Below are 23,433 nucleotides of genomic sequence, written 5' to 3'. Positions count from 1 at the left end.
AGAACCAGAGGAAAAGAAAAGAAACCCCCATGATTCTAATGACTGAGTTCAAACAAAGTTTGGGTTGCAGTGAGCAGAAATATGTTTATCGGAAATATGACAGTTTTTCCATTGATAAAACTCTGAACCAAAGTGTTAAGGATTGAGAAGCACAACTGCAACAAGATGCTGACGTTTTTTTGCCATAGCACCCATAATCCCCTTAAATTAAACATACTTACAAACCTGTGGTAGACTTCAAAATCAAAGCATATTGCCAATTTAACAGTCTCTCAAGAGAAGAAGCCTCACGCAAGACCAATACACGAAAATCCCCCACAGAAGAACACTGGTCATTGCAGATCTAAGCTTCTGTTTTCTTCTTCTCCTTCAAGGACCATCTTGATGACAAGGTAAACAGAATATGTTGCCATCCTCGTATCTTTTTTCTATTTTCTGAGTGGTAAAAATCACAATAATAAACATTCTAGCTTAAAATATTGGTTGATTCATTATTCTCAAAATGAATAAATAAACAAATAAATAATTAGACTGAGCATGGTTGAATAGTTTGGGAACTATTAAATCAGAACTGACTAGTTGAGTTTAACTGTGATGATGTCATAAAATTGACACAGTAAAGAAGAGACTTCCCATTCTGTGCACCACTGGGATACATTTGTTCATCACAATGTGCCACTTTAGTCAAAAAAAGGGGGGAATTAAAGATGAGATAGTAAGATGGAGGCAAAAGGAACATATGCATTTTCTTTGCAGGAGGCAAAAAGAAAGATCTTTGTCTTCAGACCATGAAACAACCTTTTCTTTATTTGTAGACCCTAAACCTGGGACGACTGGCATCAGTTGCTGCGCAACAGTCTAGGTTTTGTTGTTTGAACAGCAGCCAGGGTGTAAATAAAATGGAATTCGCCCTGATCATTGTGATCTTGTTTAAAAAAATGTTTTCAAAAGCAGCCAGATTTTAATATCCATGAAAATAACAAACACTTTCCCTCAGTTGGGTTTTTACTCTTAAACTTCATGTGCAACCATCGCAGATGACTCTTATTTACTCCCTGGTTGTCCAATGACGTATTGCAGGAATTAAGACGACAAGAGAAATGTGCACACATGCATGAACACACACACACACACACACACACACACACACACACACACACACACACACACACACACACACACATACTTGCACATGGACTCCACATACACTGTGGACTTAGCTCTGATAATATTCTTATTCCTGTCTATCTCTGCTGCACGCTTCTCAATGGGGCCTATTTTCTCTTCAATTAAGTCCTTAATTGCTCTGGGTTATAAAGAGTCTATTAATCCTGTGACTGCTAATAAAACTCCAGATGTCTGGCAGGAAGATGACAACAGGCAAAGAGCCACCTCCTTCTCTTCAGCCTGACAGCATGTTGTACATGCTTTGCATTTCTTTTTGCATCCTTCTGTAGACACATTTGATAAAGAAGAAGAAGAAGAAAAAAAGGGATGTTCCGCTGGTTTCTGCCATTTTAATTTTTCATTAATATTATTCATATCATTAATTTTTCTTTGTGTAATAGTCTAAAACCGTTGGAGCTTACAGATCCTTTTGAACAGCCTGACTTCAAGGTGGATGATGATTGTGTCAAGACTCTGCCTTTAACCCAATTTCAGATACCTCTCTCTTTCTACTCTTGTGTTTTGTTTTCTTCTACCCCAGTTTCTTTTTTCTGTGTTTTCTCTCGGGGTTGGCAGAAATCAGTAAATCACTTCTCCCCTTGAATGATTCCCAGCATTCGATCGCAAAGCCTCGCTGCAGTTAGTGCTTATCCCCACGAGATGGCACTGTTTGGCAGTAATTAGTCAGCCAGTGAACGAGTTGCCAAGCAAACTTAAAGCATCAAATGAAAGCCTTCAGCTTTAAGCCAACATGTCTGAGACTGATAGGGATCAGTTTGTACTTACTTTGTGCCTTTTTTAGTATTTTTTGTATTCTTTCTTGACATTTAGAATTCACTTTTGGTTTATTTATGTCTCTTGCAGATGCATAGAGAACATCTCTGGGAATTCACCAGAGTTTCTGTGGTAAAGTTTGATATCTGGCAAGCCTTTTCAGTGATCTGTCCCTGCATGTCAATACATTTTAAGCCCAACAGGACCTATGTCAAATTACTTTTTTTGGTATGGCAGACATTTTGTATTGTCATGGAACTCTGATAAGAAGTCATGTAAGTCATCATTGTGGCAGGAGCCCAAACTGCACCATGCAACAATGGGCCTGGAAGTATTTCACAAAACTAGCATGAAGTTATTTTTCACTGTATGAGATCACCTGCTCTTCTTCAGCCGAGAAAATAACCAAAATATCTGCTGAGAAAATCACTGTCGACTTTCTCCTTTGCATGCTTCACTGATGTTTTTCTGTCACTGTGAATGTTACTCAGTACTATGTGATGTAATGCGTTCGTGGAAAAGAAGAGAATTCTAGGAGGAGAGGAAAATAAATTGGTGGAAACTCACATCCTGATCCTTGGTTTGCAAAGCACGTTTCTCATTCTGCTGTTAAGAGCAGAGATGTGGGTAAAAAGACTGGAAAAATAAATGACTATTTTCCTGATAAATCTATCAAACTGTGATGTTATTCACGGTATAGAGATCATCGCTGATTCAAATTTAATGTTTTCATCACACAGCAAACCAAATAACTGCCAATGAAGTCATAAGGAGTGAAAAAAAACATACTTAATCTTACTATATGAGTGCAATCTGAAGTGTTATATAAGTATTATAAATAGTTTATCTTGGACACAAATGGAAACAATCAAAAGGAAATCAATGCTTTTTAATGTGCAGTGAGAAAGTAAGGGCAACTGATAATGATTGTGTTTCTATAAAGATAGACATTTCTTTCCAAGTGAAAATTGTGTTTATATATTTATATAAATATCTATATTATATATAGAATACATATCTATTTGCTATGCATACTCAAAAATCACACCTTCAAATATATTTAAAAAGTCTCTCAAAACACAAATGTTGTCTTTTTTTCCTTAAACATGAACTATCCATATGAACCAAATGGATCATCAGCATGTGAATAATAATATGCTTTAAAAATCAAAACATTGAAAATGTTTTTCCTTTTTGAATCAGTAGCCAGTAGTAGAGGACACATTTTTATCACGTGGGATTCAAAAACCACCTTAATCTGTGAACAAACCTGGAACCGTGTTGCAAGTGCACAAAACCAGCAAAACACTTATACACATATCCTCTTTCTATGGAAGATGAAATGCAAATAAGTATGATCTCTCAAGCAAACTCTTTTCTGTTACAAAAATAGATTTTCTTTTTAAAATAATCTACAGATTTCTTTTTAAGGTGAGGCATTTCACTATCACTCTAAAACAGCAAGGCTGTTTGTTTCAATAGAAAAAAACGAAGCTTTAGAGAGAGAATTGCCAGTCTATCGGTCTGTCTGATTGGAGGGGGCTAGTATTGCTCCCCAATCACTCCTCTGTTTCGGTCCCACAGAAAGGTATGTATTCTTGCCAGCTTCTCCGTCTTTTTGCATATTCTATGATTTTTTTTTTCCAAAAGAGAGTTTCCTTTTAAACTAGACACACCTTATACAGGTAAACGAAAACAAGTTTCCACTCTTCACAGCTTCTGAAATGTCCAGGCTGTTCCAAAAAGGTTTTTTTTTTAAAAAAAAAAAAGTTCTCTTAAACTACAAAAAGATTTAAAAACAAACAAAACAACACGACAGCGCAGGTACGTGACATACTGGCTTTCCAATCAAGCGTATTAAAGTAAGAAAAAAAACCTGAAAAGTGAAAACAATGAAAAATACACATATCTGTATAACAAGTTAAAGCAAAGTCCTACAGTAGAGAAGGCAACAGACATGACTGAATAAAATGGACAAAAGAACAAAAACAGGAAAACACTGATGCTACAAATAAATTGAAATATATGTACAGACCCTGTTTTCCTTTTTGTTTGTTTGTATGCACATTTTGTCTGGATGCGAATGCATGTGTGTGGAAAATTGCCATAGAATGTTAATCCGTCCATGTGGAGTTCTTGTGAGTCCGTTTCGCGTTAGTTGATGAAACAGCTCCTTCATTGTGTCCCATTTAGTTCCATATAGAAAACATCCTCTGTCAAAGGGAGCGAGTCAGTTTGAAAAACAAGGTGAACTGTGTCCACGATCCTCCTGCACCTCTGTCATTTGCGGCCAGTTTGCAACGCCTGGAGCCAAATGGATTCAACACACTTTTCGCCACAACCAGGACCTCTACTTGCATTTCTAGGAACTACCAGACTGAGCCTAGTCATGTCTGAGGCTCACCCATTGTCCTGAAATTGACACAAGTCTGCAGATCACTACCAGATGACGCTGGAGATGCTGGTCTCTCTTGGCAGCAGAGGGAGCATGGCATTGTTAGCGTGAGCCTCCTCCAAACTGTGCTCTCGGCTCTTTCCGGGAGGCCTCTGACCGTTCAGCAGTGTCAGTGGGATGTTGCAGTAGGTGTGCTGGTTCCCCAGAGAGGAGAGAGGTGGCAGGGTCCCGCCTGGGGGTATGTCATACTCGTAGCTTCGGTAGTAGTGTTTCTGCCTCATGGTGGTGTGGTAGGTGTTGTGGAATGAGGAGCGCAACTCTGGATGGGCGGTGGCCATGGCGGTGGAGGTGGCTGCTGCCATGGAGATGGCAGAGACGGTCTGCAGCTCTCCGAAAGGACCCTGCTCGCTGACGTCCAGCGCCGGCTCATGGGTGAGCATGGGCTCTGTGCGTCTGAACGGCATCTCGTACTGCAGCTGCTTCCAGAACTTGGAGTTGAGCTTGTTGCTTTTGGGGCCATACCACTTGATGACAGTGAGGGTTTTGATGGTGTGTTTGAGAGCTTCCACTTCCTGGTAGTTCATGATGCCACGCAACTCTGCACACTCGATCAGGATGACTTTGATCTCCCCAGTCACCAGCATGTTGCGGAGTCGTGTCTCCAGCTCAAAGATGCTCCAACCTCGCCGTACAACGTAGTTGGGTGTCATGACTATGATGAGGCGCTTGCTCTGGTCTACACAGCGAGCCACGTCCTCGATGTAGGCTGTGGGAAACAAAGAAGCAAAGGAAGACAAAAACAGACATTTAAAAGACAAAAAGGTGCCATCAGTGTACATTTGATATCAGTTAATGAGGCCAGAACAACAACATTTAATGGCGGATGATCAGACAGACCAAGTACAAAATACAAGATGATGATAGATGATTGTTTAGATGCTCACTCAGGAATCTGGACTTATGACACTCATTCCTATTTCCAGCTTTTATGAATCCAAAAGACGAGGAGACAGAACAGCTATATTTAAACCTCTTTTTGATATTAATTAAATATTTTTTCCAATCAGTCTACACACACATCTACACAATGACAAAGCAAAACCATCAAACTAAAACCATGTACACCTGTACTTAATGTTTGGTTCAAGTGTTATTTGGCAGCAGTGGAAGCCTGCATGTTTTGGATGATATTGCAAACTTGGCACATCCTTTCCACACATCTTGGTGGAAAATATTTGTGCTCAGCTGGGTTGGATGAAGAACAATAGTCATTTTAAGGTCTCTAAAGTTTTTGCATTGTTGGATAGCCCGGACTGACTGGTGCTTCCTGAACTTTTGCTGAGCTTTCCTGAAACAAGATTTAATTCAAGACTGCTATATTTTTCCTCACCCATCATTCATTTCTAATTGGTGGTCTCCCACTCCTCGCCACAGAGAATGATGTCACCATATTTGACCATCGAAACAATGTTAAGGTACTGATACTCACTGTCTGGTTTTGTCCACATTTAACTGGAAATTGTGGGCAAATGTTTAAATTTTGCGTTGTCCAATCAGAGAACTGAGCCTGTGTCTGCTAGAGAACCATTGATCTGCCTTTTGACACATTAAATGAAAGCTGTCGTGTGCAAATTTCAGTGAACTGAGAAATGGAAGTAGTATAATCAGGTTCACATAAAGTATCATGCTGCATTCCAGTTACTTTAAAAGTCAGAGAGCTGAGCTGGAAATGACATCGTGGACAAGTTGACCTTTTTTTCAGTTATAAGTCAGATATCGCACACGGTTTGCTCAATGACCAGTTTTAACAATACAAATAAATTGCAATGTATTTTTACTGTAATTTGCACATAGCGACATCTCCACATCTTGTGCACTGATTATGTTTCAATGTGTGACTGATTAAAAAAGATTGTGATGGCTGTACCTACAGCCACACATCTGAAGGCGGTAACTCCTTCAAATGTGCACCAAGTCTGTTATTCAGCTCCATCTTCTTAAATATTTAAACACATTTGAAATGTTTTTGTTCATTTTTTTTTGTCAGCATGCACATTTAGAAGTATTTTCAACTGATTAATTTAGCTCACTTGTTTAACTTTATGTGTTTTCATTTTTGGGTGCTGAAAGGGAGTGTTGTGAACGCTGGCTAGCAGGAGTAAACATTAAAACTGGGCAAAGCCAATGGACAGGAAGTGCAACAGACCTGTTCAAAGATGACTGCTTCTGGGGATTGTTAATTTACTTTCTTAAAATGTTTGATATATTTTATTTTTTCCAATTTGGAGTAGTTTATTTACTTAATCTCCTTGTTACTATTTTTTTGAGTAATTAAACTGACTTTTAGGTTCTGTTTCTTTGTTAGTATGTTACCCTTTATGTGTTTACAGTAGACTGGTCTGATCAGCCAGTATTTAAGTTTTCCCATTGTTTCGTGTTTGTTCGGTCAGCTTGGTTCTGTGTTAGGTTTGTTTCTATTGTGTTAATTATTAGACCAACCAACTTTCCACTAACTTTTTGAGTCAGAAATTCAATTCACCTGTGAGACTTCAGGTGATTCTTCCTACTGGGAACACTGAAATGCTGATTCTTGAGTTCAGGTGGAGTGCAGCGTCATGCTACCTTCCAGTCCGTTTGGAATTGCCGCATTCATTCCTTTTTAGAAATAGCACACTTCACACTTAAATCAACCTCCCAGTTGATTTCATATTTTTCTTGTCATATTTCCCACAAGGTGTAAACATAACATTACTGAGGATGCTGGAATATTTTAAATATTGTAATAATGCAACATTCCTTAAAGAGTAAAGCCTGGTACCTCAGGAACCAAGCAGGTTTCAGAAGTTACTGGTTTTCCTCTGATCTCATCCCTGAATCCACCCACCCAAAATGGTAATTCCAATGCATTTTCCATGTTAAAAATTATAGAAATTACCGTTGTTTTGGACACCTCTGGGCTGAACTCTGACCATGAAGACTAAGTGATTATATACAGAAAAATGTATTCTTGATTAATTACATTACATTTCATTTGATACACATTGATTTCAATTATGGTGAAGAAACATCTAAAAGATCACTGATTTGCAAGTGTTTTAGCAAATATTTGAATACTTTTACAAACGGATTTATCTCAATCTATAACAAATCAAAAGACACATAAACCTGCTTTTGCTTTGCCGCTGTGGAGAGCTGTGTATGAAGTGTTTTTATCGATTTAGTAATCTTTAATAAAATTAAATAAATCACAGTTAAGATGATTCTGACACAAAAAAATGTGACAAATTTGAAGGGGTTTGAACTTTTTCCATCTCTACTACAAATGTGTGTGTTGATAAATATATTTCTACTGAAGTCTGAATTATTACGAGATATTTTGGATGTTCAGCTCCACAAGGCTCCGAATGAGCACATCACTTTGCAACTTCATAGCAGCAGGTATATGAAAAGCAGCTAAATGCAAGAGTAAAAGACTGAAGGCGAGTACCTCCGAAGAGTCGCGTGTCATCCTGGAAATGCTCATTGGTGAGACCTAAACATAAACATTTTAACATTCAGGTCACAGGCAGAACACATTACAGACACAGAAACATAATGCTGCACAACACTGTCGTCAAAGCAGCTGTGCTTCCCCTCACTCATCTTTTTATTTCACATATAATTAATCACATACCATGTTTCCCTGATTGGACATTCATCTGCAATGATTCTGCTTGGCACTGATGCTAGCGGCAATTTTCTTTTGATTAAAGGATAGAGGCGGCTCAGTCAGCGGGGCTCAGAGCCTTCCCACTTTCTCACTGATGTTTAATTCTGTCTGGACCATCTAAGACGTGTTTGCGTTTTATCAGTTCCACATGAAGCCTACAGTACAAACACGTAACATCGCTGCAAAGTAGAGCACACTGTGTACCACTGGCAGACGGACTGTTAAGCAGGCACGAGTTAGCACGCATGAGAATATGTTCAGACAGGATTTTCATGGATTTATTAATGCATGGATAAAAACCAAAAAGGATGATAAATTTGTTCAATATACCAGCTCCCGGTACACACTGTATACTGTATTCCCTGATCTGGAGTACTCAGCGTAGGAATAGCCAGTGCAAAGAGTTACAATCTTCTACTTGTGTCTAAAGAGGTTTGAGAGCATACAAGTGAAAATATCCTCGCTGACAGTTTTAGAGTAGACATTTTGCCCGTGTTGTTTTGGAATTCTGGAAACATCTAGTTATTTAACCTGTGAGTATGGCTATCCTAAGCTTGGTTTTTCATCAACAGCACAAAAACACAAGACAGTGACGGCGAAAAACACTGAAGACAAACACGAAACGAACATTTAAAACTATGACAAAGTGTAAGCAATGTGCCAAACACAGCTGCGACAACACCCACACACACACACACACATATATATATATATATATATATATATATATATATACATATATATATATATATATATATATATATATATATATATATATATATATATATATATACACACAGGATGTCCATAAAGTCTCTTTACAATAAAAAAAAGTGTAACAGTGATGACATATATTAATCAGATTTCTTCCATGTATTCTGTGATTACCAAAGTTTTAAATAACTTTTCATTGGTGTATTTCAGGTTCCCCTTTAAGGACAGAACTTCTCATAAAACCCCTAAAAAAAGGCTGCTACTCATGGAAAAGCAAAGTTTGTATTGTTCTTCTTTGAAACAAATTTGGATACACACACAGTCAGCGAATGATTATCGAAGATATTTACCATCATGACCATCAGTTTGTGTACAGCACTGGAAATTTATGGAGACAGGGACAGTGTTGGATAAAAGCAGGAGGGGAGGACCAAGAACATCAGAGGAAAATAGATATAGAGATGGAAACAATGGGTACAAAATAAAAGATGTAAACATCTGCTTCTCCTGTTGTAAAGATTTCTAAAAAATCTATACAAAATCTATCTATTCATTTACGTTTATAATATATATTTTTTTAAATTGTAAAGAGACTTTATATATATGGATATTTGCACACACACAGTTACACCCATTGTGCGTACTTCCTGTTGGAATGAGGTCTCGATCTGGGATGAAAAGTTTGTAGCCATAATGTTTCTCGAGGACATCAGGGAGGATCTCCAGGGCAAATCGCTCCTCCTCCCTTGTTTCCTGACTCCACTGGTCAGGATCCACTTTGGTGTAGGACAGATATGCATCATAGTCTTTGTTCTCTGAAAACAGTAGGAAAAAACAGAGGTTCATATGATCAAATGTGCTGATATCCAACTCACAGCTGGAGTCCCTGCAACATAAACATGGATGAAAATATGCTTCAATGTTTATTTTCAACAAATGAAGTCTGCTGTGTTGCTGACTAACAAGCACATCAGTGGGTCTTGTTCCTCAGGTCAACACAGCACATTCTCACACTGTGCTACAAAATAAGTTATTAGTTTAACTTAATTTTTTTGGTCTGTATTTTTCTTTGAACAATTAATGAGTTAATTTGTTCCCATCAAAACTGAATTTCCCCAAAATTAAGTGTTTTGAATAACTAGCAAATATTATGTAAAGATGAAGACGTTGAAGAAAAGCTGAGAAAAGCAAAGGTGGAGCGCTGCAATTAAATGAAATCTACTGTCTACTCTTTGTGTTTTCATGCGGTGAAACCCTGTGGTGGTCTCCGAAGGAAGGCTGAATCTGCTGTTACCACTCTGAACCTAGTTACACTTCTGTACACTTTCTTTGTACTAAATTATAAAAAGAAAACCAAAAAATGGTAACAAAATCTTCACTTCTTGACACAATCAAGCAACTGCTAATATGGAAGCCTGATGTTGTTTTTGCCTACATAATTATTTTGTTTGAATGTAATCAGGCTTTTGTTTAGTTTTGTTATTTCTTTGGCTAGTTTTATCTACAGTAATTCTTTTGTTAACTTTGCAAATACAAAATCATTTGCACTAATTACTAATACTAATAGGAGAAAGTATATTTTGAAGTACTAATGCAACATTTCAGGGGTCTGTGATTCCAAGATGTTTTAAAAGTGGTGAGAAAAAGAGAAAAAAATAAGCTGGAGTGCTTTCCCCAATTTTACTTAAAAGTGAAATTAAACTTTGTGACAAATTTTGTTTTTACCACTGAGAAACCATGTAAAGCTGGAGATATGGGAGTACAAAAGTATTTATCTCAGCGTAAAAGGGGGACGGCCACTTAGCGAGTTCTGTGTATTTTACTCATTGTAAACACTGGTTGGTGGGATGTGAAGATAAAATGAAAAGTATTTAAAAACAGCAAAAATAGACCCGAAGGGTAAAGCACCATCAACCTGCACCTACTAACGCCTGGCTCTTTGTGTGCAATGAGAAATGGAGCTGAAATACTTGTCATAGATAAAAGTATTTATTACCTCCAACTCTGATCAGTAGCAATGTAACAACTAGACTGACAGACTTTCATTGAGTTTACTGGGCTCTATCAAGTCTATCAAGGACACCAAGAAATGGATAACAAGATGGATTTTACCAGTTTAATCGTGTTTTAGATGCAGCGATATGTCACAGATTGTAGGACAGTCAAACACCATCAGTCCTTGTTGTAGTAGTTTTTAAGAGTTGCCTACTGGAGGAATCTATGAGTATGTACTATACATGGGCCTCTGAAGATAATCACCCTGCTGCTAGCGATGACGTTGATATGTGGGAGTGGCTGTACTTACAAGCACGTCTATACATGTTAATTTTTGTGTTCAAAAGAGAAAAATTATGAACACAGGTAATGCAGTCCACAGTGATTTCTTACTCTGCACTAGTGTGAAATTAACCTTCATTTAAGGCAAAATAGTAATTAACTGCATGGAGTTTCCCACCACATGCTCTAAAATTTGTCTGTAAATGCAAACACTACTCCGTTTTAGAGCCTGGTCTTTCCATTCAGCTGCAAGAGTATTTGTGAAGCTGGGATATCAGGATATATCAGGAGTGTATGGATCCCAGGCAAGTCTTCCCACATCAAACTCAGCAATCTGTTTGGTCTTTGGTTTTCTATCAGGTATAACATGTCTTCAAAATAATGATACTTAGCATTCTGACTGGAACAAACTGACTTTTGCTCATTGACAAAAATACATACAAGAATTTTAGCCATGTAGCGTCTCAGAAAGAAAATGGGTTAGATACAAACACACCCAAGTCAAAACACAAGGAAAGCCCTCTTCCCCTTGAAATGATTTCCCAGAAGACAGTGAGAAGAACTAAAAGGCAGAGACAGAAAATTGGGGAATAGAAAGAAACAACGAGAGAACACGATTTGTGACACGTTCAGTGAGTCCTAGTCATTATTCTCTGTAGAAACTGGAATGTGGGCCATCCAAAAGGGGAAGAGAGGCACTTTTTCAAAAACTCTTTGAGGAGCATGCGCAGCTTTGAAACTCGCTGGAAAGTCCAGAGCTGCGCTCCACCAGATCCAAACATCAAACAGTGCTTTCAAATTAGCAACCTACCCTGCAAATTAACCACCTAGCAAAGCTGGGAAATCAAAACAGGTTGTATCAGCGGTCCCTGACAGTATGACTTAATCATGCTAAAGTTTGAATTAACAACACTGTGTGTAATAGATAATTCATGCTTCTGGAGAAACAATCCAGTGATTCCAGAACTTTTTTTTTTAAAGAAAGCAGAGTGAAAAAAACAGAACACAAAGGAAAGATATTAGGACATAAACAGGCAACTTTTTAACTGAGGGAAAAGTTAACTGTGTTTTGTAGAGAAAACAGGAGGCTGCCCTACAATTTCAAGCAAGTTTAGCTTCTATTTGTCACCTAGGAATGGCGCTTTGAGCCCATTCAGCCCCTATGTACCACTTCCTGGCCTTCGTCAGCAAAGGGTGAGCACCATTCTGTGACATATTGAGACTGATCTCTTTTTAAATGGACAACAAATTGAAAATCCTTCTCCCTTTTCCCCAGTGCAGTCATGGCAGCAGTGTACTGAACACACACAATCACATGCACCCCACATGCACATGAGGAGGAGAGAGGAAATGGTCCCCCTGACATTTAGACACAAGCGAAGAAGACTTTTATATCTACTCAGGAGTCAGCTCTGGATGGTACATACACTGGAAAACCAAACAAATTCACCTTTTTGAGAACAAACCCACAAAGGCACATGTTCAGTCATATTTGCTGGCTTGACATTGACTTTTGGTTTAGAACAACTCAGAGAGAAAAAGGTGAGAATGTAGTGGAAGATAAAAAAGCTACAGGCAGAGACAGAGAGGGTCTCTTTTCAAAAATGCATTGTGACGTCTTTACCTCCATTCACGTCCTCGCTGCCAAAGTGCCTCCTATAGAAAAGCATGAGTTCAATCTTGTAGCATTTGTAGAGGGAGATGAGAAAGATGAGAAGCAGCAGGATCGCTCCCAGCCCTCCTGCCAGCTCCACGGTGTACATGAGCTCTGCTGAGGAAAACACATACAGACCAAAAACACATGAAAACTGCTGGGGCAATCACAGCTCAAAGTCTTTTTGCAGTTTTGTCTGTAAGGTTATTTTTTCTGCACCAGGTTGGACCCAAAGTTTTTTTTTTTTTTTTCACGCTCAGCATCGAGGCACTTAAGGGACACATTTGAATTTGCTTGAAATTTGGACAGTCTTCAAAATTTTCACAGCTTAGCTCGGAGCAAAAAAGAATCAATCTTCAGAGACATGAGGTTCATAATGAGTTTGAGAGAAACGAGAGTGCAAAAAAAAAAAAAAAGAAAAAAAAAGAAAACATAATTGAGAAATTGGGCTCATTTCTCTGGCGCAGCACAGCAATGAGACAGCTCTGTACTTTGGTTGTCATCCACTGAGGGACTGTGACATTTCAGGACATGGATGGCGGCCTTTTCAAAACAACGTGCTTTAGTTTACTCATCTCGTTGTCACTCGCCTCTCCATCAAACGGCCTCCGAGTTCTCTCACTTCTCTTTACCTTCTCCGTTCATCTCTCTTCTCTGTTATCACCTCCACATCCGCTCTGAGATGTAACTCGGGGAAGAATGACTTATGGAACACATTAAAGCAGCATTTACCTGGTTGACTCATCTAAAGCAGGTACATCTTCTATCTCTGTCACAATGTGGGCTATAACACAGAATGGCTGCCATGGCAACCTCAATGCTCACAAAGGCATAAATCTTAACATGTGGCAGAAGTGCCTTTTTGAAGAAAGATTATTTAACATTTATTAAGTTGTTTCACTTCATATCCACACTTCTGCACCTTTTCTGTAAGGCTTAGCAAGGTTAATTCAACTCAACTCAACTTTATTGACAAAGCCCTTTTAAAACAACCAGAGCTGAAACAAAGTGCTCTACGTAATCAGAAAAAACTTGTATGTAATAATGTACAAATTATTAGAGAAAATAATAACTATAAAAATTCGATATTCATATGGACATTCTATTGTGGTGAGAGTTGGATGAGCAGATGAATACCGCAATCATATCACATCCACAATTCTTCATTAATCATAGCTGTGATGAAAGAAGTAATTAATCAAAGAGGCGCTTTATCTAAATGATCTTGTCTGTAAATTTTCCTCACATCAATCTAACCCAGCCAGCAGTGAGATATTATTTCTCATTGCTGTATAGATGTATTTAAATATGTTCCTGAATAACCAACCAACATGCACAAATTTGTGCAACAAGTCCATGTTTGGGAATTGAAGGGATTGTGGGTTTTAGAAGCCATATCTGCTCCGCGCCACACATTATTGACCCTGCTGTTACGAGGAAGATGAAAATGGTCGAAGTCATGGAAGCGAGACACAAGAGCAATAATGTAACTGTACCTGAACAACAGAAACATTTTATACATTTACACTTATCGCTGTATCATCATTGTACATCAATAGTCAACGGAACTTTTGCGTTTCTTAATGACAACATGATGCAAATGATGTGGGTGTAAACTGAAAACCACTGAAGACAGAGCACATAGTAAAAATTAGTTTATGTTTAATGGTTTTGTCTGCTTTTCTTGTTTGATAGTTTTGTGTTGTAAATCATACCAAAAACAAGTATCTAAAGTCTTTTTGCAGTAATGTAATACAAAAGAAGGTAACTTTGTTTTTCAAAGTCATGATGAGAAATTGCTCCATACATTCATTCAATCTAGATTGGACTGCTTCAAAACCATTAAAGCTGATCCGAACACTTTCCTGAAGATCTTTCAGCTGATCCACAAACCTGGGCTGCTAGACGGCTTCAGGATCCCCTTTGCCTGTTTCAGACCCTTTATACTGGTTCCCAGAGAAGTTTAGAGTAAAGCGCAGTCCAAGGACCAGCTAAGATACTGTGTGGGACCCTCAAGCTCCCAGGACTCTGACAGAGAACCCAAGCTTGAGAGATGAACAGCCACCTACCCTACCCTGGGGAGATGGGAGGGTGTGTGAGGAAAGAGTTTTTTTTTTCTTTTTTTTTTTCTAAGGATGTAACTTTAACGTGATAATTACTTTTAATTAATTACAGGAACATTAACACGTAAAAAAAAAATGCGTTTAATCGCAGAATGTTTTTATCAAGGTTTGACACGACATAACTCCTGACATCTTAGCCTGTTCAGCTATTACTAACTCAACTTTCCTCGACTTTCCTGTTTTAATGCATTCCCTCCAAAAATAGTTTATATAAATTAAATCTAAATCAGTCCTGTCAGTTTCAGGGCAAAGTGAACCCATTTGCAGCACACCAGATAAAAGTTGCCTACTGCCATCAGATGCAGACAACGATCTGAATACTACTATTATATTTATGTATCAGTCGTTTATATTCAGATCTTAAACTGGTCCTTTGTCTGTGTGCACTACATTTTCCTCCCTTATAAACAACAACAAACAGTGTAAAAAATACAAATGGGGAATTGTTATTTTGGAGCTAATTGGCGTTTTGAATAACTTAATACTTGTAGCTCATTATCAGCAATCATTCTCATTCTTTGAGTTGTTTATGTTTTACTGACCACTGCTCTGCTTTCCATTTTTCCACTCCTTTTAAGATATGAGCAAAAGCTGCCTGCAGTGGCATTAGACCTGCCGCTGGGCTTATGAGTGATGCATTCTTTGAAGGGGAACATGAAATAAACATCAGATGTGGATGAGAGAGAAAGAGAGAGTTTTCCTTTCCTTTGACAAAGGGAGTTAAATGAAGCTGTCTGCAGTGTGCGAAGACCACTCAAATGGATTGGGCTGTCTACAAAGGACGATCACAGAGACAGAGATTAAAGTGTGGAGACAGACATATGAAGACTTAAAATGTAATTGTATGCTGGATGTATTGGCCTTTTGGGAAAAGCTGAGGACCAATTTGCTGTTTAAACAGCCATCAAATTACCTCTCTTCTGGGGTGGCAGCTAGTGCATGAAAGAGCTTCAGACAAGTCATGCAAGAGAGCCAAAATAGCTACACAGCTGCTTGTGTAAATGTGGAAGATATGACACAACCAAATGGAGTCCTGAAGCTTGGGTAAATCTGCACAGAATAGAATATTTGCATTTGATGAGCTGATGCAGCTCGCTTTGACCATTTCATCTATCATTTAGCTGTAAGAGAGCTGGAACAAGCTGATGCAGAATACTTGATGCAGCTAGAAAAAAAAAAAAAAAAAAGACTTTGCCAAACATGAAGCCATAAAAATCAAATGTGAAAAGTTAAACTTTAGGCTCTTTACGGCTGCGGTGGGAGTCCTTACCCCGCCTGAAAAGCTGGATGGTGGCTTGGTGACGGCCGTTACCGTTTTCCACATAACAGGAATAATTTCCCAAGTCCTCCTCCTCCAGAGAGTCAATCGTCAAGGAAATCGCTACCTCTTGCTCACCGAGATGCTCCTTGACAACCCTGCAAGACAAACAAGGCTCAACAACGTCTCCTTTGTCAAAGCAGCTTTGAAAACAATAAATGGGAAGTGGCATCCCCTTATCTGTCCCATTCAGACGGTTCTAATCGGTACACACTCATGTAGCGGTTAGCAGGACATCTTGGAATCATGATTCAGACTGATATTATGTTACAAATTGCAGGAGTTCATTAATAGTGAATTTAAAAGAGCGTGTCTATGGCACTAAAGTATGTTTATGAAGCTCCTTTTGTGTTCAGTACTTTACAGTGTGTTAATTTTTTTCTCTTTCCTCCAAACATATGAGGAATGAAAATCAATAAGGGATCTTCCTCAGCTTGTGTGTGTACATGTGTGTGTGTGTGGAGTGAAATCAAATAATAGCGATGAGGAGAAAATCTTTTTATAGCGGCTGCCATGGTAACAGCAAGAAGTAGAGAAAGTAATATTCCATAAAGTAAATGAGTGTCCCCCGCTGGGCTGGTTGAGCCTGATGGAGAAGAGAACAGGGAGATAATGCTCCTTCATACCTTAGACACACTACTTAGCCTACTTTTACAGCACCCTCAGCACAAATGACACTGTGGAGGAAACAAAGCAAAAATGAGAAATAGATCTCCACTCTTTGTGTGTGTGTGTGTGTGTGTGTGTGTGTGTGTGTGTGAATGTGTGTGCTTCTCTGAGCATGAGTATGTATAATGTGCAGTGTCGAGGAGGAGAAGTGGGATGAGGAAAGAGTGTTTGCTTGTGTGCTTGAGAGTGTGTGTGTTGGTGTGTGTGTGTGTGTGTGTGTTTGGGGGGGGTAATGACTCTCAAGCATCTCACTTCTCTCGCCTTCAAGCCTATAAACTGCACATAAGGAGCGCTTGTTGGGGAGATTTGGCATCAGTAATTGAAAGTGTATCATGTGCCGTGCATAGAGAGTCTGAGGCAATGCTGATGATATTGAAGTTGTTGTGCAGTGGGATGGGGGTTGGGGGGCACTGGGAGATGAAGGCATGGGAATAATTCATGCCTCTCCAGGGAGTAGTGGGCACTTTGAAGCCTCCCATTTCACATAATCACACGATGTAAGCCAACAAAGCTCACCTGAACCGCGAATGGAGGCAAAAGTTTGAGTAGGTTATGCAGATGAGAGCTAAATGATAACTAATAATCTACACAAAGTTGTTCACTAAAGACTGAGTTTAATCTATGTTCTGTATATGTAATTATCTGTAATTCCATGGAGAGAAATATCTAATCACTTCTAATGGGAAAAAAACGTGAGATTTTTAAAAAGAAATTCATCTAAAATTTTTGATAGAAAGCCCTCTCATTCTTAGTCTTTTTTGTTATTGAGTTATCTATTCTAGCCTTTCCACAATGAGTAACTCCTGAACTTGTTCTCAACAAATGGCTGCTGCAGGCACTTTTCTTCACATATCTTCTCGCTTACTCATCAGCAAAATCTGCGTTCGCCCATTTAGTGATCAATTTCCACCTTACTCATTCCTTTCGTACATTCCCCTCAATGCAACTCCAAAACACCAACTGAACTGGGTCAATGACATATCGATCACCCTCCTTCATTATGCTGAGCCAGATTTGTTTTGCTAATTTATTAATCTCTGCATGCTATGCTAATGTCCAGCCATCCATGCAATGATAACAGAGGCAGCCTTGTCCCGGTGGCACAAATGAGAATTTATGGGCTCAGGTTGCCATAGAAATGAACTCCTCCAAATCAATAGGCTCGGAGTTGGACAAATAAATGCCTGCAGAAACTCAGAGCTCAAGGTATGAGTGCTCCTCTCCAAGCTGGAGTTTTGCTGCTGACGCATTAATAATAACCCTTTAAGTGTGTGTGGGTGCCCGCCTGATGAAGAAAGGCAACTCTGAGTAACCTACTCTGTATAATCTTAAAGGGAGAGCGCCTGGCTGCACTGAAAACACAGACTTGCTCACGTTTGGCATCACCCATCCTTTCTTTACACGCTTATCCTTCTTAGCTTCATTTGTGGAAGTAAAAACCAAAGCGGGATGTGAGAAAGCCTGGTGTAGCAGCATCAGCAACAGAGGGTGGATGATCGAATATATTATTGATCCGCTGCATGGAATATGGGCATGAATTATTGAAAAGATAACCCCTCATCCTTTGAGTGAGGGGAATCCTGCTGTCAGGGAGTAATGGAGGAAGAGAGAAACAAAGGAGCTGGTTAAACTGAGATTTGCCTCCGTTGCATGTTTATATTAGTGCACAAGAAAACTCATTACAGCATTTGTTTCTCCCTAACTTCACAGTGACGTGTAACACGTTTAGTCTCTTTCTTTCTATTTCTTCCCCATCTATTCCCTCTTTCTTTTCTCTCCCTCTACTCCCCTCCCTTGCCCCATCTCAGCTCCTTATGGCCCATCTGCATGCTTCTATAGGTGGGAGCAGCGAGGGAGAGAGGAATAGTACCGGTGGTGTGAAAAATGGCAGTTGTTAACCATCTGACAGGGCTGTCTCTGCAGAGCTGCATCCTCTCCAAACAGCTCTAATGGGAAACATGCACATGAACCAGCAAATGACTTGTTTAACTGTGTAATACCAATAGAGGGGATAGACATGAAGATCTGCTTGTTTTAAACATCTGAAGGCCCTGAGAGGGAGTTAGATTAAAAGGAGATTAAAAGGAGAGAGGGTTTATAAAAGTAGGTTCAGCATCATCTTGGGGGATACAGGACATCAGCTTGATCTTTAAAAAACTGTATGGCGATGAAGATAAAGTGGTAAATATCCAGATCAAGAGCAACACAACTATTTTGTATCTTTTATTTATTTTAATGGCAATATTATGTAAACGGCTACTGAAGTGAAAACAGAGAGGAGGGTGGCATGTCATCTCCTGTTTGCTTCTATTTTAATAGAACACATTGTAAAAGGATTACTATTTTACCCATGAAAGCTTCTTTATGACTTTTCATGGTTACTTCTCTTCTGTCAATCAGCCCCAGTGCTAAAATCATCGGTTCTCCCTTTGTGCCATCGGGACAGCCCTGATGCATTGCGACACAGACACATAAACTCTGGTCATATCATGTAGACTCTGGCACCAAGACATGAGCTGCAGATCTTTTAGGTCCTGTGAGCCTATGTCTGATTTGTTGTTCAGTATCCTGCTGATACTTAGGATGTAGAAGGAATTAGGATGTAGGAAGATTGAAGGCTGGATCATTGTATCAGTCTGTTCCTGAGCTACCTTGCTTTTTATTTTTTTCTTGTGCATGTTTAGTACTCATGGTCCTGTTTTATGGTGTGCTTCTGTCAGAAAAGACAGTGACAACAGAGAAAAGTGTGTTTAGTCTGCCACAATGTTTATAGATGAGTGGTATATGTAAATGACTTGAGTCAGGAGCCTAGCCTTCTCCCGCAGAACATTGCGTTTTAACTCAGTGATCAATGTTATTCACTTAACCTGCATTTGGCTTTATTGTTCACAGGATAATGACAATCTTTTCTTCATGCGGATGTCTAGTTTCCACGTGCTTGCAGTGCAAATTCCATAAAATACATTGTAATTTAAACCACAAAAATAAAGATGAAAAAACAAGAATGACAAATGGCCTGCTTCAAGTTCCTGCATGATGATCAAACCATAGCAAGACAGATGGAAAGCAGCAGCCATTTGGAAGTTAGGGAATGAATCTCTAAAAAATGGTGGGCTTGGTTGATGCAATCTAAAGCTAATGGACTAAAACAGGCAAAGCCCTGGTATAGTCATATAAAAATTTGTGTTAAATATATCTACATCTGCTAATAATTCTTCATTACTGTCAAGACCAGAGAGGTGAAATGTGCTTCTTACTTGATGTCACTCTCCTGGATTCTCTCTTCATCCAGGTCCTCTATGAACTTCTCCCCCTTCATCCAGTAGATCAGCGGACTGACGTCGCCACTGTAGCCGAAAAATGCTCGGCAAGTGAGGTTCAAAGCACTTCCTGTGAAGACAGGAGAAGTCATGCTGTCATACATGATCACCCCACTGTCTTCTGACAGGTATGCATTTGTGCACAGCCTGGAAAATAAAGCACTGGCACCATCAAAGTCAGTAGCTTCAACACAGATGCTTCTTGCCATTTTGCATGTGATAAGTGGTGACGGACACACACCAGTTCTTTATTATCAGTGCGTCATGCACACATAATGCTAAAGCATAAGCTTCTTCCCCTTCAGATGCTCACACATATCTGTTCTGCTCAAGCTTTTCTCTAAAATCTCCTACTTGGAGTCGGTCTTCCCTTTTAAGCAACATCTAGGAGGTTGTTTTGATTAATTTATTTGGTCAAATGGCACCCAATAACACAAAATCCCACAACTATCATAGAAAAGCAAGAAAATAATAATGAACACATGATGGCACTCAAGAGCTGCCTAAAGTCCCCCCTTGAGACTGTGCCCATAAGAGAAAATATGTCAAAAGGAACTGAGAGGAGACAGACGATAACATTATTTTATTTGGAGCTGCTGCTGGATATAAGGGAAGGCCAAGAGTCAACAACAGCAGTTTGCTGAGAGATGATCTGTGGAAGAAGGAGTAATTGTCTCCTGGGAGTCAATGGGATCTTTGCTCCATGAATGAATGGTTCAAAAGAGAGGGCATGTATTCAGACGGAAGAAAAAGGTGTCGCTTCAGTCCCAATTAAAAAAGTTTTACTTACTCTATTGCAGTAATGTTACTTCTATGATCTGTGGAAGCATGGAGACTCAAAATAATTAATGAGCAGAACATAAAACATGATAAACTATAAACCAAATATTAGATGAAGCACTGGTGGGAGCTGATTAGAGTTGGCATCTTGTATAGAGTAGTACACCCTTACTGTCCACAATCAATGCCTGTCTTAAAATAAGGATACAGTATTGCCAACATACTTCTCACGTGTTTATTTTGCATTCCACAGAAGTGGCAATCTGAACAGGCTCGGGGTGTGGTAACCACATGCTGCTGTCTCTCAGTAAACCACACAGGAACATGTAAACAACAGGAAGGCTCATCATGCAGCACATGCTGTAAACTCTTTGGTGCAGGACTTTCCTCTGGGGAAAATCAGGGCTGTGAATTTGCTTGGAGGTATGTCACATAAGAAAACACTGGTGGAAGAGGATGAATGGGTAGGAGGGGTGGGGGATGTTTTTTTTTGTAACAGGATTTATGAGCAAGGGAGCAAAGGAGCAAAGGAGCAAAGCAAACTGTACTGCATGTTGTTCATTTTGATCAGCACATTCCAGCACCATGGATAGCTCTGCAAGGTACATGGGGGAAATTCAAGTGTAAAACAGCATTTTTCCATTAATATTCAGAACTAAACATTTAATTATTTATCAGATTGTGTAATGTCTCCACTGGACCGGCGACCTGTCCATTGTTTGTTCTGCCTTTAGCCTGCTCATTGCTGGGATAGGCTCCAGCTTTGGCGTGATCTATGACTATGGGGTCACATGTCTTCAGAGCCACACTGGTGGGGTTATTTTCTTAAAGGACGGCTTGTGTTTGAACTAAGGGCTTGGATCCTTCATGCTCCCTTCTGTCCACAACTAAAGGAACAACTTCAAAAGATTTCAGCAGGTCACTTGCAGCACAAGGAAAGTTTTAAGATGTGCAGGAAGCAGGATGGGAGGACACCCAGGAATGAACTGATAGTACACTCTGTGAGGAGCAACGGCTGACATTTCCAAAGTTCAACAGCCACTCTCAGCTTGGTATTTGTGCACAGCCGGGCTCTACAAAGGCTACATGCTGGACCTACAAAATAGGAACCGCCTGCCTGTAATTACACACATGCACGTGTGTTTATGCAGCATTATCTACCCATGCAGTGAGACTAATCTGTATAGGAAACATATATAAAACATCTGAAAAATCACATTTAAAAACTATATATCACAGTGTGTGACAGGAAAGGATAAATTACATTTTCTTTGAACAAATATGCTGTGTGCTGTTAGTTTATCCTTCAGATGAATTGTAAACTAGTAATGTCATGCTTCCAGCAGCCGCTGCCTGCAGAGGAAGTCTCCACTGAGCTGCCTGGGAATCACAGGAAACAGTTGAAGGCCCCCCGCTGCCTGATACTAATCCAAATGCAACACTCTAAAAGCACTCTCATATCACAGCTTTCTTATGTCTTAATGACAGTAAGGGTTGAACATATTCATCATCATCATCATCATCACTTTCACAGAAACACTAAGAGAAGTGGACATTGTGTAGCAAAAGGGTGGTTATTCATTCTGATATTGCTCATTTATTCATTACAGACTGACCCATTTTACATAAATTAAACAGTTCCTCCATTTTTTTCTCTGGAACATTCCAGTGTTCAGTTGAAGTAACACCAGAGATATTTGCAAGCACACTTGTTCTGTGTGTCTTTAGTCACAGTTTAAATTGTTGAACAGCAATTAGAGGGTTTAGTTGATGGAGCTGTTTAAAACATGCACAAATATGACAGAAACAACAGTGTCAAATAAACCAAACATGCCAAACAAAATGTAATCTTAATTTGAAAGTGATATATATATATATATATATATATATATATATATATATATATATATATATATATATATATATATATATATATATATATATATATATATATATATATATATATATGTATACACTGTAGAGAGAAAGAGAGAGAGAGAGAAGATTTGACTTGTGATATGTTCTCTCAGAGGAAGAATTTATGACCTGATATTTCGGTTGTTATATGGGAAAAGTATTATCATCACATAATTCTTTACTTGTTTTGTTTGATTTTATTTTAACGTCCATTCTTATCATAATTCTGTAGTAGAAAATTAAAAAGGCTGAACAAATTTTACAAAATCACAATACACTGTAAACGAATCCCTTCTTAGAAATTACCGTCGAGTCATGACTTCTGCGACCTTCAGTCATGTCACTTTTTGCTCCGTCATCTGCAGATTCTATGGATTTAGTCTGTTAGTTAAGACTCAAATTTAGATCTCTGTTTTATCTTTTGGCATTTGAAAATAAATTTGCCATTACAAGAGTTGGCAAGATAAAGTGTGAAAACTATTTCCCGCTGACTAAATATGCAGCGTGTACAGCACAAGAGCACATTTAAGTGTTTTTATGAGTGTGCGTTTCTGTATATGTACTTTGTGTCTTGTTCCTGCCTTCGCATTACGTGTGGGTGTGGAACAAACCCATG

General features: G+C 39.0%; 1 protein-coding gene across 1 annotated transcript in view; it reads right to left on the bottom strand.

Annotated features, from left to right (window-relative positions):
* Positions 1–4,380: 4,380 nt before the first annotated feature.
* il1rapl1a (interleukin 1 receptor accessory protein-like 1a) overlaps positions 4,381–23,433 on the bottom strand; it is a gene marked incomplete at both ends in the record, with an annotated part of 175,019 nt that continues 155,966 nt past the window's right edge. Inside the window, 5 exons of the mRNA XM_079254164.1 lie at positions 4,381–5,102; positions 9,404–9,574; positions 12,661–12,804; positions 16,084–16,229; positions 20,058–20,190. Of these exons, the coding sequence (XP_079110290.1) occupies positions 4,381–5,102; positions 9,404–9,574; positions 12,661–12,804; positions 16,084–16,229; positions 20,058–20,190 (1,316 nt within the window). The remainder of the gene's footprint in view (positions 5,103–9,403; positions 9,575–12,660; positions 12,805–16,083; positions 16,230–20,057; positions 20,191–23,433) is intronic.

Source organism: Telmatherina bonti, assembly GCF_933228915.1.
Source record: "Telmatherina bonti genome assembly, chromosome: 15".
In the NCBI taxonomy this organism is placed as follows: domain Eukaryota; kingdom Metazoa; phylum Chordata; class Actinopteri; order Atheriniformes; family Telmatherinidae; genus Telmatherina; species Telmatherina bonti.
This window is presented reverse-complemented; position numbering and strand designations above follow the sequence as displayed.